The sequence below is a fragment of the Pinus tabuliformis genome, chromosome 9 (assembly GCF_031772625.1).
Source record: "Pinus tabuliformis cultivar Carrire ecotype Pingquan chromosome 9, CPIR1, whole genome shotgun sequence".
Lineage (NCBI taxonomy): Eukaryota > Viridiplantae > Streptophyta > Pinopsida > Pinales > Pinaceae > Pinus > Pinus tabuliformis.
This window is the reverse complement of record NC_142307.1, coordinates 238,497,766-238,515,889: the sequence shown is the minus strand read 5'-3', so window position 1 is coordinate 238,515,889 and position 18,124 is coordinate 238,497,766. Positions and strand designations below refer to the sequence as shown.

The 18,124-nt window shown below is 36.4% G+C and overlaps 1 protein-coding gene across 1 annotated transcript; it reads right to left on the bottom strand.

Moving 5' to 3' along the window:
• Positions 1–1,870: 1,870 nt before the first annotated feature.
• LOC149148065 (protein DMR6-LIKE OXYGENASE 1-like) lies at positions 1,871–3,712 on the bottom strand. Its single transcript, XM_089439275.1, has 4 exons — positions 3,271–3,712; positions 2,860–3,107; positions 2,453–2,774; positions 1,871–2,378 (listed from the first exon to the last, which is right to left on the bottom strand). The coding sequence occupies exons 1-4, from the start codon at positions 3,520–3,522 to the stop codon at positions 2,136–2,138; spliced, it is 1,065 nt and encodes a 354-aa protein (XP_089295401.1). The 5' UTR covers positions 3,523–3,712; the 3' UTR covers positions 1,871–2,135.
• Between the last annotated feature and the right edge of the window lie 14,412 nt (positions 3,713–18,124).

The following is an 18,124-nucleotide window of genomic DNA, read 5'->3' as shown; positions in this document are numbered from 1 at the left end:
ATGTTATATTGTTAAGGATATATAGGACAACTAAAACATCATATCAAGAGGAGTGAGAGTTGGAGGCTTATACACACTTGATGTTAAGAGAAAAGATCATCAAACATTAGAATCCACAACCATGACAATAAAAGCTCTTTGGCATCAAAGCTATGGTCATATTAATTATCCTAACTTGTTGGTACTTCAGAAATAGAGAATGGTAAAAGTGCTCTCATTGTTAAAGAATGAATATTCAACATGTGAAGGGTGTGCATTAGGGAAGATTTCCCTACTCATGTAGATAAAAAAGAAAAAAATATATTCTTGAACTTGTGCATAAATATGTGTGTGGGTCTATATTTAGGAGGAGAATATTATTTATTGATATTTGGGGATGATTGCACAAAATATACCTAGGTTTATTTCATGAGAAAGAGAGTGATGTATTTCAATATTTTAAAGAGTTCAAAAGTGGGTTGAGAAGCAAATATATAAATACATCAAGATCCTCCCATTTGATCAAGGGGGAGCATATACATTAGGTGCATTAGCTAAATACTACAAAGATCATGGAATTATACAGTAGTACATAGTGCCACATTCTCCATACGAGAATGGAGTAGTTGAAAGGAAGAACAAAGCCTTATTGGAATGTGCAATGAGCATGATAAAGCTAAAAATATTAGGAATGCCTTTTGGATTGAAGCTATCAATATTGTTGTTTATTTAAAAAATAGAAGTCCAACAGAAAGCTTAAATCAAAGACTCCATTTAGAGTTCTTTATGGTTATAAACTAGCAGTAAGTCATTTAAGAATATTTAGAAGCAAATTCTTTGCTCATATTTTGAAAAAAGATAGGAGAAAAATTGATGCAAAAATCATAAGTGTACTTTCATTGGTTAGAAGACAAGATGTTTGATCCTTCTACACATAAACTTTGCAAGTAGAGATGTTTGGTTTCATGAACATGCAGAGGAAGACCATAGGGAGGATAGTTATGATGCATGGCATATTCCTCATGATCATGATGATGCCACAAAAGAAGTTTATGAAAAAAAAAAAAAGAAAGAAGAGGAAGAATTTAGTGACATGTACCTTTCAAAAAGTGAAAGCACACCTAGAGGAAAAAATGAGCTGCCACAAAGTAGGAGAAGGGTTGAAAGCATTTAACTACCAAAAAGGTCACCACCCCAAATTCAACCACCAATAAGGTATAATGAATATGCCTTGAAAACTAAAGTGATGAATGCCATAGAACCTTTGAACTTTGAAGAAGTTAATGACATGCAAAATGGAGAAATGTAATGAAGGAAGAATATGATTCAGTAATGAGAAATGATTTGGGAATTGACATAATTGCATAAGTATAAAGTTCCCATGGATTCAAAATGGTTGTTCAAAACTCAATTTAATGATGATGGAACTATTGATAAATATAAAGCTAGGCTGGTAGCAAAGGTTATTCACAAAAACAACGGATAAATTATGAAGAAACTTTTGCACTAGTAGCTAAAATGAACACCATTAAAATGATGATTGCATTGGAAACTAAGCATAATGTCCAGTCAGCATTTCTAAATACCAAGTCAAAATCCTTATCATCTAGGTTGTTATGTCTATCAAGCCTATTAATCCCATCATTATATAATGACACACTTTCAAGCATTTGATATGAATAGATCTAATACAAGATTAATATAAATCTCATTTTCCAATTTTTTACTAGATTAATATAAATCTCATTTTTAAATTTCTTAAAATCCTTATTTGTGTAAGTATTGAACCATCTCAACTTTTAAAAATTCAAAATTGAATCTATACTGATTTTTTAAATTAAAACTTGAATCTAAATTTAAATAAAAACTAAATCTCATACCAAGCAATTAATTTATATCTTATAAATAAAACTATTATTTATAATTAAGAATATAAAACCCATTACAAATAAATATATCAACGATTCAGATTCCATATGCCATACATTTAAATAAAAACTCAAAAGAAATTGGTAAAGACGACGCCCTCCCTCCGCATTTGTGTACATATGCAGAGTGTGGAAGCCAACTGGCCATTCAAGTGGATAGACATACTGTTCATCATGGTTTCCCTAAATCAATCTCAAACACAAAATTCATTCACCAGTTTAAGAACATTAGATTTTGAAATTGTCCAACGCATTCTTGCCCTTTAGTTCCTGGGCCCAGAAAATTCTCATGAATTCTCCAGGTTGATATCCTCTGTACAGAGCCGGATGTTGTTCATCAACCAGGGACGCTGCAGGAGCAATGAACACCTCCTGTGAAGGGCCATAAAACGTAGAAATTGATATACGTGCAGTGGATGCGTTCGTTACTGCTCGATGCTCAACACTCCTGAATTTCCCATTGCTCACTACCTGAAAAATCATTGCCATTAATAATTCAATGGTGAAGGAAAATCATTGTCATTAGACGTGTTTTTGGTAATTACCTGCAGATGATCTCCCAAATTAATGACAAAGGCGTTAGCGATGGGTTCTACAGAAACCCATTTTCCATTCTTGAGTACTTGCAAGCCATTAACATCACCTTGCATTAGAACAGTGATGGCACTTGCGTCTGAATGGCCTGTTAAACCAAGGGTAAGATCTGGGTTTGGGCATGGAGGATAGTAATTGACAGTCATACCTTGGCTGTGTTTTCCAAGAATTCTATTCAAGTAATCAAAGCTGAGACCTAGAGCTTCAGAAATGGAAGCCAGCAGTCTTAGAACCAGTGCTCTCACTTCTATAGCATATTTACTTGCAATTTCTCTGTAACAAAAGCATAGACAAAATAAATTTTGTGATACCCCTTATCTGTTATTTCAAAAGTTTTTGTAAATTTATGATTGATTACCTGTAAGCTGCAGGCTTTTCAGGCCAAGAGCCTATCACTTCTTCCAGAGGATGACATGGATGCAGCAGATAATCTCTCCAGTTAAGGACTTTTTCTTTGCCAATATTGAAGCTCGTAGAAAGCCGAACCCTCTGATTTGGGTCCTCTGAGTAGAGGCATGCTCTGTCTTCGACAGGCATTTCGAAGAATTCCTTGGCAACTCCCATCATACTTTTCATGACTACCTCTGGGACGCCATGGTTCACAATCTGGTTCACAATGCAGTAAAACACCAATTTTAAACAACAAAATCAATATTTGACCTAAAAACTCCAAAATATAAACCATAGACAAAGCACATAAACAACGCCGATTTTTTTGGTATTAGCAGCAGAGAATTATTGAAAAAGTGGGATTGAAGGGGTTATGTACCTGGAAAAAACCATCCTCCTCACAGGCACGTCGGATTTCTTCGACAACCCTGCTTCTTTTTGGTCCATCCAGGTCTTTGAGGTCCACCACCGGAATGTTTTCAGAGTAACAACAAACCTCAGACATTTGTGGGCGTTCATTGGGAGGCAAGATATATTTATCCTGCACTTGACTTTTGTTTATTCCATTGCACAGGAGCTTTTCAATAATTCCATTCAGCTCGCTCTGGATCTCTACTACTTTAGAGGCCATCTCTTTGAAGTCTGAACCAGTCTTTCTGTACTAGTACAATGGCCGATGCAGGTATTGAGAGATTTGAGGGGAACTTATTGTTGTTAAAGAGAGCGAATGCTACCAAACGTTCTCTGGGATACAGATTTTCAAGGATTGGTGGGTAGAAAATGCACCCAAGTATGGTAAGTCCAAGGACATTATTATATTTCTGGGTATCGGCGTTATTATATTTCTGGTAAATGCTAGCTGGACTTGGCAGGTAGCCAAGCTACTGTTAAATTGATTGCAAGATCAAATAAACAAGTATCGGAATGAGCAATAAAGTCGCTTTATATTTATCTTTGCAGAAAACCTGAAAAAATAAAATAAGAAAATTGAAATGCTAGTAAAACATTGATTAAATAAATAATTAGTCAAAACCCAAATCATAGCTAGATCTAGGTATTAAATAATATATTCAAATGGTTCTTAATATTCTTATTTAATTTGAATAATTCACACATATATAATACCAATTTCTTTTAGTAAGTTAATATAATATTTACATATGATTATATTATTTACATCTCAACTATATTTCACTTGAGTATATAATACCAATTTCACTTCTATGAAATATGTGTAATATATTTTATTTGGGTATATAATACTAATTTCACTTTTATGAAATATATGTAATAATACTTAATATAAAAAGTCAAGTAAAAATATTATAAAAATAATGAATAAAGCAAGATTTTTGGGTAGAAATTACATAAGAGAATTTTTTATTTTTTGTTAATGCTTTTAAAACCAACAAGTGTGATTCATCATGAAAACTAGATCCCCAATGGCTTAAATAGAGAGCAATGTAGAGACATAATTTCAAGTAACCCCTAAATGTGAACACTAATATTTAATTGTAGAGTTGAGGCTTCTTTGATCCATAACAAGGCCTGTTTAAATAGCTAGAGCAGAGACACCAACTGTTCCTGGGCAAAAAGAAATAAAAAATAATAAAAATATAAATATAAATATAAATGGTAACATTAGTTAGGTAAAACTAACTAATGTTAAATATAAATAATATTTAAATTATCATATTAATTTATTAATATATTAAAAGCAAATATTATTAAGTAATGGCTATATTAAATAGCTATTTTTTGAAAACTAATATTTAAATTAATTTATAAAAAAAAATAAGAGTCAAACTCTAAACAAGAAGGAAGCCAAAAATTATAAAAACTAGTCAAAACCATAATAGAGAGAAGATCATTTAATAAACAAAATAAAATAAAATTATACACAAGTCAAAAGAAATATATATATTCAAAGAAAAGTAATGAACAAATAAAACATGGTCAACAACAAAATATGGGGGTCACCCTCATTAAACAAATAAAAAAAAAATATTAAAAGGATTTAAGAACTAATAGGGTGATAAGATACATAAAAAACACGAAGGATCAAGAAAATAAACTCTAATGAAGAATAAATCAACAACAAATACTATAAAAAGGACGTCAATATCTACATAGATAAACAAGCAAATAAAATAAATCCCAAAAAGAAGGCTAAAAAACTAGAAGCCCACCTACATAGATAAACAAGCAAATAAAATAAATCCCAAAAAGAAGGCTAAAAAACTAGGAGCCCACGACACGAGCCGAGTGTCTACTAATATTCCAACCATCATCTCTATTCAAATTATTGGGTCTTTTTTCAATTTCTAGACTTAGATTTATCTGCATGCTCTGCCAAAGTAGAGGAGCAGATCCTACAATGCTTGATGTCAGCATCATGCTCACGAATCCTTTGATTAATCGAGTGACTACTCTCACCAATGTAGGGAGTTCCATAAGAACATGAAATAACATAAACACCCTTCATATTCTTAAGGTCCACTGGATATTTTACATATCTAAGGGAGCTCTAGATGGTATTTAAAGGCATAAAGGTTGAAGCCACCTTATGCTTCCTTAGGATCCTCGCAATCTTATCATTGGTCCCTTGGATAAAAGGAAGAAGAGCACCAGAAAATTGATCCTTGGTATTTTTCTTAGCACTAGGACCTTTTTGAGCTCTGAGGAAAGCCTTAGTACATTGATGACTACTATACCCATTATTAAAGAAAACACTTAGGAGATGTGCTTTCTCTTCATTGAGATGGTTGTCATGAGAAACTCTTAAAGCTCTAGTCACTAAGGTGTTGAGAACACCAAGATTTTGAGCTGGAAAATGATGAAAATTAGCATGAAGATATTGTCTCGTATGAGTTTTCTTACGAAATACCTTAAGAGAAAAAGAGCCATCATCATTCCTTGAGAGGAGGACATCAAGGAAGGGAAAGCTACCATTACATTCAAATTCCATGGTGAACTTTATGGAACTAGATTGATTGTTGAGATGGAGGAAAATTAGTTCCAACTCTTCTTTACCATGGGACCAAATAATACAAGTATCATCCACAAACCTCTTCCACATCTTAGGCAGAAGACGAGAAGAAGCTAAGGCCTTTGATTCAAAATCCTCCATGAATATATTAGCTACCACAAGGGAGAGGGGGGAACCCATGGCGACACCGCAAGTTTACTCATAGAATTCCCCATCGAATGAAAAGAAAGTAGAAGTAAGACAAATACCAACTAAATAAGTCGTATTAAGATCCGTGATGCGCTTGATCCTCACTAACTAAGTAAGTAAGTCAAGCTTGAAACTCTTTAACTCATTAACAAATGATGTAGAGTCTTTGACAAAGGATTTTGTATGGCTGACAAGGGGCTTAAGCTTTTAGGCTAAATATTTAGCAAGAAGATAACTTGGCCCTCCTATAATGTTGAGAATGGGTCTCAGAGGAGCCCCTTCCTTGTGAATTTTGGTAGACCATAGATTTTGGGGGAAAGAGGGAAACTTTCAATAAGCTTATGACTTAACGAGATGACCGAGCTACTAGCCTTTATAGCAAGAGCCACACTTTTGGAAATCTTCTTCAAAAGATCCTTGTTGAGTTTCTTGTAGCTCCCGCTATTATGCAGGTGGTCCAACATCTTCCAATGGTAATCATGTTTATCAAGAATAACCACAACACCATCTTTGTGAGCTTTGAGAAGAACACTATTATTATTGTTGTTTAATGATTTCAGAGCATCAAACTTAGGTTTTCTAATGTTGGTCTTGGGGGGCTTTGCCTTTCTAAGGACAACCGCACAGTCTTGAGGAATGATATCTTTCTTAACATCTGGTAAGTCCCTAATACCATATTCAATGTGAGAGATGATATTGTCGACCGAGATCTTTCTAGGAGAAAGAGAAAAATTTAAACCTTTCTCCAAAAGACTAAAGACGGGGGAATGAAAAGAAAAGCTAGAGAGATTAACAACCCTATTACTATAAGAGGAAAGGAAATTAGAACAAGCAATATTGTCCAAACCTAGAGTCTTATTACCAATCGCTATAACAATTATCAAAATTGAAAACACACTCACTAGCCTCATTAATACTATTTATCATTAAGCCGAGTGATATTATTATTATACAAATTATTATTATTATTATTATTATCCAAACATAAAGTATTATTTTTATTCCTAATATTAGTATTCCTATCTAAAGTGAAAATACAATCACAATTATTAATATTACTATTAAATCAATTATTATTATTATTATTATTATTATTATTATTATTATTCAATTGAATATTATTATTAATAGAACCAATTCCACTATTTTCGAAACCAACACAGACCAAAGAAGAATTAACAGAAAACGAACAACAGGGAATGTGACCCGATGAATTTGCAGAGTTATTACGGTCGAAACATGAGACCATTCCATCTTCACCTTCAATGGTAGAAGGGTGAGAAACACAATCAACCCACGATCAGAGAGCAAAGATTTGATTACAATTAATTCTACTTCTGGAAGGACCATGAAAGAAACTAGACTAATTAGGCTACGAGATCAATTTGTATGAGAGCTTATTGAACTTATTTTACTGCTTTACTTTCTATATGTCTTCAAGACGAGTATATTTCAGTGTCGAGAATGCCTCGATCCTTGACCAAAGTTGAGCAGAGATCTCATTTGAAAGTTCCAAATGGAGAGACTACCAATCACGAGAAATAAAATCCAAAACCTTTCTCACCTTACCAATCTCCAAACGAACCAATGACATGCTAACATTAAGAAAAATATAAAAGTAACTAGAAGTATTAAGAGGGTGCTTAATGTGATTTCTATCGAAAGAATTTGCTTAATTATAAAAATAAATTTTATGTCAAATATTTTGATTGCATGATAAAGTATATTGAGAAGTCATGGAATTAATTCATGACATTAAGTCATTGTATTGTAATAAAATCTATTTAAAAATTAAGGATTTTCATTCTAAAGTGTGGTGAAAAATATTGTTACATGTTCTAATAATTAATAATAATAATAATTGAATTCAAGCTTCTTTGATCCATATCATATTTTTGAGACATGTTTTCAGCGATAATCAAATCAAAATTCATTTGTCGACACGTTTCTAACCAACAAGTGTGGTTCATCACAAGATGAAGAACGAGATCTTGGCAACAAATTAAATAGAGAGACTAAACAACTAGAAAGAAACAACTACTTTTGTCCAAGGGATACAACTATAATTGACTCGACTATCGCTAAATTTGACTGGACCAAGAGTTAGCGGAAATTTTTAATTTTTTAATTAGTTAATTAATTAACTAATTAGTTAGTTAATTAATTAATTCGTTAATTTGTTAGATTTAATTATTTATATTGAAACATATATGTAACTAAATACATCCACTAATAATTAACTATTTTTTTGCATGAACCTAAATTAAGAACTTTAAACTTAATCCTCTTTTCAATTAAAAATTAATAAACTATATAAACTTATATTATTATGACATAAATTAAGGTAAGATAAAATGTTTATTAATTAAATAATTAATTAGTTAAATTAAAATAGTGAACTTGTTTAACATGTTTATTTATTTAAATATATTTGTAACTAAATATGCATTATCCTCTCTTAATAAATTTATATAAATACTCATATATGAAGGAATATGGGATAAGTTAGGATAAAAAATATATAAATGTTTATTAAATAATTAATTAAATAGTTAATTTGTTTTTATTTCAATTCATAAGTTATTGAATCTATCATGGATTAAACATAAATATGCATCAAATAATTAGTTAATTAACATGTTTACTAAGTTTATATATTTAAATATATATGCTTATAATTCGTTAGGTTTATAAATAAACTTTTTAATTTATATATCATTTTCAATAATAATAAAAAATATATTATAATTAAAAAGTAAGACTATTAAGAACCTAAACTAAGAAATTAAACCTAATAGATAAATATGAGGAGAAGTTGTGTTATCTTCTTAATTTCAATTTTTTATGAATGAAAATATATTAATAAAAATGAATAAGAAAAGGTGATGAGAACCAAGCCAAAAGGGAAAATCAATAATTCAAAAGGGAAGGGGACAAAGGGGAATCCAAAAAATCTAGAAGTCAGAACGAAGTAGGGTAAAAAAGTGGGGGCGGGGGGTTGGCTAAGAGGAGAGGGTAGGGATCCAACAACCTCTAACCTTCCAACCATCATCCCTGTTGAGATTGCTCTTTGCTCTGCCTCCTTTAAATTTCTACGGCCTTCCTAAATTTACGGTGATGAAAAGGAGCAATCTTAGCAATAACCTTCGCCTCCTCAACACATATATGATGTTTAGTCTTCTCCGCATGCTCTGCCAAGGCTGAAGACTGTGTACTCCCATGCTTGCTGTTGGATGCATGCTCATGAATCCTCTAATTAATAGAGCACTTAGTTTCACCAATAGAGGGGATCCCACAAGAACAAGGAATAACATAAACTCCTTTCATGTCCTTGAGGTCAACAGGGCCTTTCACAGATCTTAGGGAGCTACAAATGGTGTTAAGGGGTCTAAAGGTTGACGAAACATTATGTTTTCTAAGGATTTTCACAATCTTGTGAGTGGTCCCTTATATGAAAGGGAGATGCACCCGTGAGATTCAATCTTTGAGGTCTTTCTTAACCTTGGGACCTCTGCTAGCTTTAAGGAAATCTTTCAAACCTTGGTGCCTATTATACCCATTATTAACAAAAACATTAAGGAGATGGGCTCTCTCTTTATCAAGGTTATTTTTTTATTAGATATTCATCGAGCACTTCAGTGATAGCTCAAATTTCAAAGTGTTTGAAAGTGTTTCGAACCTAAACGACTGGATAGATCTCATCTTCATGATTCTAGTGCCATGAATGGTTTTAAAAACAAACATCATATGGAGGAGTTATTGCATTTTAAAAATGCCTAGTAAACTGCAAAATTATGAATGTGGGAAAAAAAAAAATTCCTTGGAATATTCCTTTTTGTGGACCAATCAAAGGCTCACACATGGCAAGCCTAGAGGCTGCCACGTGGCCCTAAATTGGTATGGCATATTAAAATTTTGGTGGATTGAACCCGTGACCTCCCGCGGGCAAGCCAGGCACGCAACCAACTCCGCTAATCATTGTTTCTTAACCGTTATGGGTTGCAGTTTATATTAATGTTGTAACGGCCAGAGGTTTGGGGGTTAGGACCACCAGCAGTCTTACCCGCCAACGGTCCCCTTAATAGTGGTCACATGCAACGGTGAATGTAACGGTTAACTGCCAACTGCGAGTGCATTAACATAACCACTCGGAGATTGCGGTCACATGCGCGAGCCAATCCGCTGATGGTTACGGTTAGCCCAGATATTTTTCTAGCATACCTCCTAAATTGGCGGAATTTGCCAAATTTAACTACAATTAAGAGCAGTTTGCCAAATTTAGTGGAGGATTTATAGGGCAAACTGAGTAAATGCACTCCAGAAGTGATTTTCGACCTAAGGGAGTGAAAGAAGAGTCTACCTAGACTAATTTGGGCCTTCTAAAGCCATTGGAATAGTCCAGAGAAGTTGAAGAAGCCATCTTCAAGGAGAATTTCATCCAGGGAAATTTTGGAGCTAAGGGCCACCATGAGTTTGAGGTTGTTGCAGGAGTTACCTGTATCCATTCCTAGCAAACAAACAGTCATTCCTGACTGTAATGAACCTTCTGAATCCAATGTTTTTAGAATCATTTGGAGACTTATAAAGGCCAAGATGCTGAAGGAAAGTTTCAGGCAGCCCAGAGCCAACTGTGGAGGAAGGCCTAGATCGGGGATGCAGTGCTTGTTTCGAGAAAATGAACAGTCATTTGTTGATGTCAGATATGTGATGGAGACAGTAGCAAAGGTTTTAGAGACCTTTGAAGCATTCTGAAGGATTTTGTGCCATTAAGAAGCTCAGGGAAGCTTAGTGCACCTCCTGAAGGAATCAAGTCTAAGGGAGCCTATATCTTCTTGCACAAAGAGGATAGCCGTGACAGGGATGTATATGGATTTTCTAAGCCCATAGGTTCAGTCAGTAACATTCTGGAGTTAAGTGTGAAACTTTTAAAACAATTCAAGCCATAATCTCAAAGAGCCAAGTCAAGTTGACAAGAGCTCATGGAGACGTAGCCCACGAGATCAGGGTGAACTCCTTATTAAATTTGTTGTTATGTGTGATGTTTATTTGCTGCATTATATGTGTGATATATGTGTTTAATACTAGCAGAAACAAATCAAGTTAAGGCACTTAAACAGATGGAAACAAACAAACACATACACCTATTTCAAGTACATAATTCCGCAATTGTCAACATAAGCTAGACCACATTTGTTTAAGCTCTAGAGTGGGAGGTTCTTGTAAGCATGACAAGTTGTTCAAACTCTCCTTTCAGATCAGATGGTATCAGAGTGGGATTCTTAATTGACAGAGCAATCTATTTGCTTGTTTGACTTGAAAGGTGTTTAAGGAGGACAATCAAATTCTATTGATTGATTATTTGTAAACTGACTATTGTTTTAGTTTGCAAAGGTGAAGGGAAAGCTACTGATAGATAAGTATAGGAGAGGACAAGAAGGAAGAAGGGATAAAGGCATTCTCCTTACCCCAAGGAACTCAAGACAATCCTTGAAGCATAAGAGGTTTGGTGCAAAACAGGTTATTTGAATAAGGGATTGACTGTGCAATCATATGGTTCATAAATTTGTTAATAGATTCTGAATTTTGTTGAAGTTCTTTTGTTCATTTTTATAATGACAACTTCCACAAGTGAGTTTTCAAAATCATCCTCCTTCACAAGATCCTTTGATGAAGGCTTGAAGAAAATTTTCTTTATCATGATGAATATGGTGAGAGAAATGTATGAGGTTGAAAGGAAGAGCACTAAATTTCGAGAGCAGTTGAATTCCATGAAGGAAGAGAAGTAGTTGCTTTCTGACCAATTGCAGGAAATGGAAAACCAACTTCATATTGCAAATATGAATCGGGAAAGGACGAATGAGTTGGAGACAGAACTCCTTGTTGCCGAAGAAGCCTTAGCCAAGTATCAGCTTGAAGAAGAGGTAAACAAATCTAGTTTGTCTTCAAATTCTTATGAGAATGTTTATGTTGGTTCTTTTGAGAAACATACTAGAGGCATAGGGTCCAAGTTGATGTCCAAAATGGGATATGAAGTAAAAGGATTGGGAAAACATACACAGGGTATTGTTGAGCCAGTAATGGTTGTGGAAAGGCCTAAGTATTTGGGTCTTGGCTATGGGAAATCTTATGGAGAAAGTTCCAAAGAAGCCATGAAGGCAATTGAAACAGTCCCTAGAAGGAGTTTCATTTCAAGTTACCTACCTCAAGTTGGTAAAGATTATATTCTTGGGGAATACAATAGTTTGAAACATACCTTGCAGGAAGAAGGTGTGCATAAGCATGCAGTTGAACAAGAGATTTGTGAAAGCTATAAAACCATTAAAGTAGTTGATGGTGTTCCAAAGGGAGCTTCTTCTTCATTTGATTCACCTCCTCATGAAGGTAATGAAGGTGAAAGAGAAAGGTATAAATCTGATTTTAATCATATTTCTTTTGATCATGTAAAGCATGGAAAATTTTGACACAAGCATTGGAAAAGAATTGCATGTTCTTTTTGTGGTTTGGTTGACCATAGTGTTTCTAGTTGTTGGAAAAGAATGGCCACATACAGGAAACTTTTGAAGGAAAGAAGGCAAGAAGCCAAAGTTCCATTGAACAATGAAAATCATGCTATCAAGAAGATGAACACATGTTGTACTGATTGCCATAAGCAAGGACATACTTCTGAAAGGCGTTGGACTCTGAATCCAACAATGCTTCCATGAAATTTGCAGAAAGTGGAGAAAGAGTATGACAAGAATGGGAAGGAAGTTTCCATCATTGATATGTGTCAGGATGATTCACATATTGATGTCGATGTGCAGTTAAAGGAAGTGCCTTTAATGTGGATTGGTAAGAAATGGTTAGAATTCTTATCCAATTAAAGTTCCATGTCTTTTGATTAAATGCATTTCTTTGCTAAGGGAATGCAAGTTGCAGGATGGAAAAGTTGAGTATGAGACTCGCTTTATTACAGCGAAAGTTATATTCATTTCAGCTTTGAAAGTACATGTACATGTGATCGAGGATCTTGCACTTATGATTGTACTTAAGAGAAAGTTGAAGGATGAAATGCATGCATGAGAATGATATGCATGAGAACAGGGATGATGATTTCCTAGTATTTTGAACATGTATGTGTGATTAACTTGTAGGGTTGATTACTTTGTTTTAAACATGCATGTAATGTAATATTGACTGGGAAAAGTTGATTTTATCTCAAAAATTGTAAAAAGGAGATGTTACACAGCAATTTGTCACCGTTTGTCACCGTCCCTGTTACCCCTCTACCACACACTAGAGGACTCATTCTGGGACCTGTGAGAAGTGACATGACCTGAAACCAAATCCTCCTTGCCGAGGCGATCCCTACTAGCCCAGACCAGGTCTAACAAAAATCAAACAATGTTATCGTGCAAGTTCCTAATTGGAAATTAAAGGTGAGTGATGAGAACCTACTTGGATTCCAACGCTAATATTCGTAGAAGAGACATCGCTCTCGTTCCTTTGCTTCGGCCGGTCACGATCCCCACGATCTCCGTGATTGGACACCTGCACATGCAAAGAACAACACAAATACAAGCATAAAATCCAATAGATGCAATTATATATCAGCCATAAAAGATATAACTCAACATCAATCATTACAAGGACAATGAGAGTGGAACCATAATGATAGTCATCTATTATTGATAAATAACAAAGAAGAATACAACCATAGTTCTGACGTCAAATCCTCCTTTGGCTGGGTAGTCAGCTACGCAAGTCTTGCAAAGCTTGTTGGGATGGGAAACAAGCCTCTCTCTCTTGGGTGACAAGAATCTCCTCACTTAGATTTGGCCTTATGGATGCAAAGAAGGCTCTTGCAGCTTCAAACTCTTGAGCTCCTGGAATTCTCTATCACTATGCTGGAACTAGCTTGCTCAGGGCATAGAGACAAGCTTTTATAGATAGAGGGGAAAGAGATAGGATCAACCACATTATTCATGGGATTGGCTTTATCACTTGGAAGCTTCCATGAAAGGTGGCAAACCACTTCCCTTCTATGGAGATTCAAAGCCAAACCATCCTAGCTCAACATAGATTCAGTTGGTGAATGAGTTAGGGAGAACCTTCGGAAGCTTGTTTGTTAAAAACTTTACCCAATTCAGTTGGCGCGAGTGCAACTCTAAGACAGAGCGCCAATGGCGCGCCCTCTTTAGAGGATTTCCCCCATTGGTGCGAGAAATACACTGTGGAACTGCACCAATGCAAAAAGAGGTCTTTTTATGGGTATTCTGTAGGAGATGTCTTCAGGCCATATGAAGCTCATACTTAGAGGAATATGATGCAAGTGGTTTCAGGTCATGTCACTTCTCACAAATCCCGGAATGAGTCCTCTAGTGTGCGGGAGAGGGGTAACAAGGACGGTGAAAAACGGTGACAAATCGTTGTGTAACAGATGCCCCCTAAAGCATGAGGCCCGAGGGAGAGAGAGGGGTGAAATGCTTTTACAAGAACATGTGTAACTGAAAACACTACCGCCGGAGAACCTGCGTAAAGAAGTACAACTGATATCTCGAGTACATGATATATGTGGTATGGGCGCAGCCATCCATAACAGAGCACATAAGAATCTAGATCCAAGGTATGGGCACAACCATCCAGTGAGGATCGATAAATAGACTTAGGCATGGTCGCAGCCATCCAGTGAATGAGTCATGTAATGATCATAATAAGCCACAAATCGCAGCCTGGATTCGAACAAACAAAATCCAGGGTCTTGCGCTTCATCTCGACCTGAACAAAGTACAAGTTCAGGCATGCGAATACATGAGTTGGAGTCGAACATGCATGAACGTCGTCTGATTACTAGCCAATAGTGAAAACTATTAACAGATGTGAGAGGTACCACCAATAATGACAATGGCCCTCAAGGTTCTATAGGTACAATCTACGGCGTGTGAATGAGTGAGCTAGCGTCGAACACTCGTAGAATCATTCGATCAAAGGCCAATGATGAAAACCTCTCGTCAAACATGAAGAACCTGCCATTGAGGCATGCAGGCTCCAAGGCACCGGAAGGGAGTCTCTAGATCAGCTTCCTGGATAATGAGCTGAAGTCGACAGGAAGTGACCTTGTTCAGAGGTGGGCCATAGTGTTTCCCACATCATTGACACGAGACAGAGGAAGAATGTTGTGGTGAATCAGAATTATGTGAGGTATCAGAGGGAGGTTGTAATTCTACAGAGGTCAACTTCTCTTGAACATATCGGCGGCACGACAGTGGACTTGGCATTATTTGACATCAATGGATCAAAGGTCATGGTGACGAGGCAATGAGTAGATGAGATGTCAAACAGGATAACCCAAACCCACGAAGGCTAGTGTAAAACAAGATGAGAGGTTCCCACCCAGACACGAATGCAGACAAGTGCCATGTTCAAGAGCGACATACTGCCGACACGACAATGATTATGGGTCCATTTTCCCCACCATTTCTCGCGAGTACCCCAGTTATTTTTAACAAGCTTGACGGGGATAGCATATGCTTGTGAGGCGTCATTACGACAGAATCCGATATCATTAATTTTTAACGAGTCTGACAAAGGAAGAACTCGGCATCTTTTCCTGTTTAGAGAGTTTGAAAAGACAGCAGAAAAGTAAACTCCAGGGGGGTCCTTTTTCGTAAAGTTGTGTCTCTCGAGCCTGAAAAATTATAAAACAATGCTCGAAAGAACCGCCCGATCATTATGATCGAGGAGTACTTTTCATATGTAGTGAAATCGACCTAAAAAAGTAAAAAAGTGATCGATATCACGTCGTTTCGTAACCGTTAATGAGCCTGAAACGACAAGGGCCCGACAATATTTTCGTCTTTACACGGTCGGAAAAGAGTTTAAAGACGACCGCCTCTTATTTACGTTTAACGAGTCAAGAGGAATAACTCGGCAATCTTTTCATCTTTAAATGGTCAGAAAAGAGCTGAAAGCAGACCTCCATTTTTATTCTCTTTAACGAGTCAAAAAAGGGAAAAAATACTTGGCAATCTTTTCATATTTTACAAGTCAAAAAAGAGCTTAAAGGTGACTTGTCCTGGAGGAACGAGTGGTATAAAGGGCAGCAACTAGTTCCGGCAATGGTGGAACTACTCAAAACATGTAATGGTCAAGAGGTTGGCTGATAAAACCACTCATCATTGGGGTTCCTCAGGAAAGGAAAAACAACCAAGTGAGAGCATATGATCGGCCAAAGAGATGGTAGCAATGGAATGAAACAACCAAGGCTCATCTAGCAGAATTTAGCAGATAAAGACAACAATCACGAGATGTAAAATGGGTATGGGTTCATTTTTACACAAGCTTGAACCATGGAGAACTTTGCTTGGATTGAGTTTCATGTTTACACAAGCTTGAAACGAAAAACTATGCTTTTTATAAGTTCGCATGCCCCCAGCATAATGACGCAAATTGAGGTACATGCCCCCCAAGCTTCATTGCATTCAACAAAGTGGATGGAATGAAGGTTCACTTTCGAGATCTTCGAAAGACTCGACTTGGATTTTATGAGATCTTAATCAAAGACTCGATTTGGAAAAGGAGGAGTTGTTTCATTTTTTAATGAGGTTGACACAGTAAAAGAACTATCCTCATAACCCTTGTTTCATTTTTTTAACGAGCTTGACACAAGATCAGGAACTATGCTCGACCACTTTGTTTCGTTTTTTAACGAGGTCGACACAAGATCAAAAACTATCCTCGGGACACATTGTTTCGTTTTTTAACGAGGTCGCCACAAGATCAAAACTATCCTCGGGACACATTGTTTCGTTTTTTAACGAGGTCGCCACAAGATCAAAACTATCCTTGGACACCTAGTTGCATTGTTTAAGGAGATTGACACAGGGAAACGAACTATGCTCCACTGGAACTTCACCATAATGAATAGGAATTTGAGGCTCCCAAGAGTGCCACTCCTGATGGAAGGCCAACATCTTGGAAGTCAGGGCCCAATGCCTCCAGGACACTATGCACGACGGTGGCATCACTAGATCCAGGCATGGGATAGGTGGCCACGTAGTTGATCTATGATGGGGTAGTTGCAACTAGTGGATGAAAGCGAGGAGGGGATGACAACTGCGCAGGAGGCACCCAGGGACGGACGAATGATAATTGATCTATCGTCACTATTCTTCCATCGTGTGGAAAGTAGACCACCCAGAAAAGTGAAGAGACGAGGGCCCCCATGGCATAAACATAGTCACAGCAAAGGATAAGACTGAAGTCTAAAGCACCTTGGGTAACCGATACGTCTATATAGACGGTCTTTCCTCCCAAAGTAACAGGGAACTGTGGAAGGATCCCTAATGGTTGACTAGTTCCTCCGTCAAAAGCCGTCAGATTCGGTACGGCTGGCACAAGCTGTGGGGAACCCAAGGCTTGCCAAGTAGTGGCAGGCATAAGATTAACCGATGCTCCCTCATCCAACACAGTGCCAGGTAGCGCCTTATTATAGGCATGTACCGTGACCCAGAAAGGCACATGGGATGGAAGGGGGGAGGTAGTCAAACGACTCCAGTCAAAGGAAACGACTGAACTACTTGGTGGGGGAATCATATGATTGACCCCCTGCTCTAAAGGAACTGAAGCAAGACTCTCGGGAACAACTGGGATAGGAGAGTCATTTCCAGATTCAGAGCAGAGAGGATTTACCTCCACAACAGGAGATAATGATGAAGTGTTTCATCTTTGTGAAATAATCGTTAAAATTCTCTTTGTACATGCTTGACTTGAAGAGTCAAATGTTTGAAAGGCATGATTTTGTTGGCTTGTGATTTAGTCGATCATTTGTAAACATGATGTAAAGACCCAATGATGATTCACAGGATGTGAAAGTTGTTTCTTTTGTTGAAACAAGAGTTTATTTCATTAATTTATTATCTTCTTTTGACATCGTCTACAGAAGCAGATTTGTAGTAGCAAAAATTGTCATGGTTACATTTGTGAATTTTTCATGGAAGTGGCTTGGAAGTGATGTCCAGTTACCTTCTATAAATTCTAAATGAGTTCAAAGAAGACAGTTCTTGACAGGAGGACA

Excerpts from the sequence above, each read along its gene's own strand:
- LOC149148065 (XM_089439275.1), bottom strand. The coding sequence starts at position 3,522 with ATGGCCTCTAAAGTAGTAGAGATCCAGAGCGAGCTGAATGGAATTATT. Across the intron at positions 2,775-2,859 it reads GAAAAGCCTGCAGCTTACAG|AGAAATTGCAAGTAAATATG; the intron begins GTAATCAATCAT and ends CTTTTGTTACAG. Across the intron at positions 2,379-2,452 it reads ATTTGGGAGATCATCTGCAG|GTAGTGAGCAATGGGAAATT; the intron begins GTAATTACCAAA and ends ATGATTTTTCAG.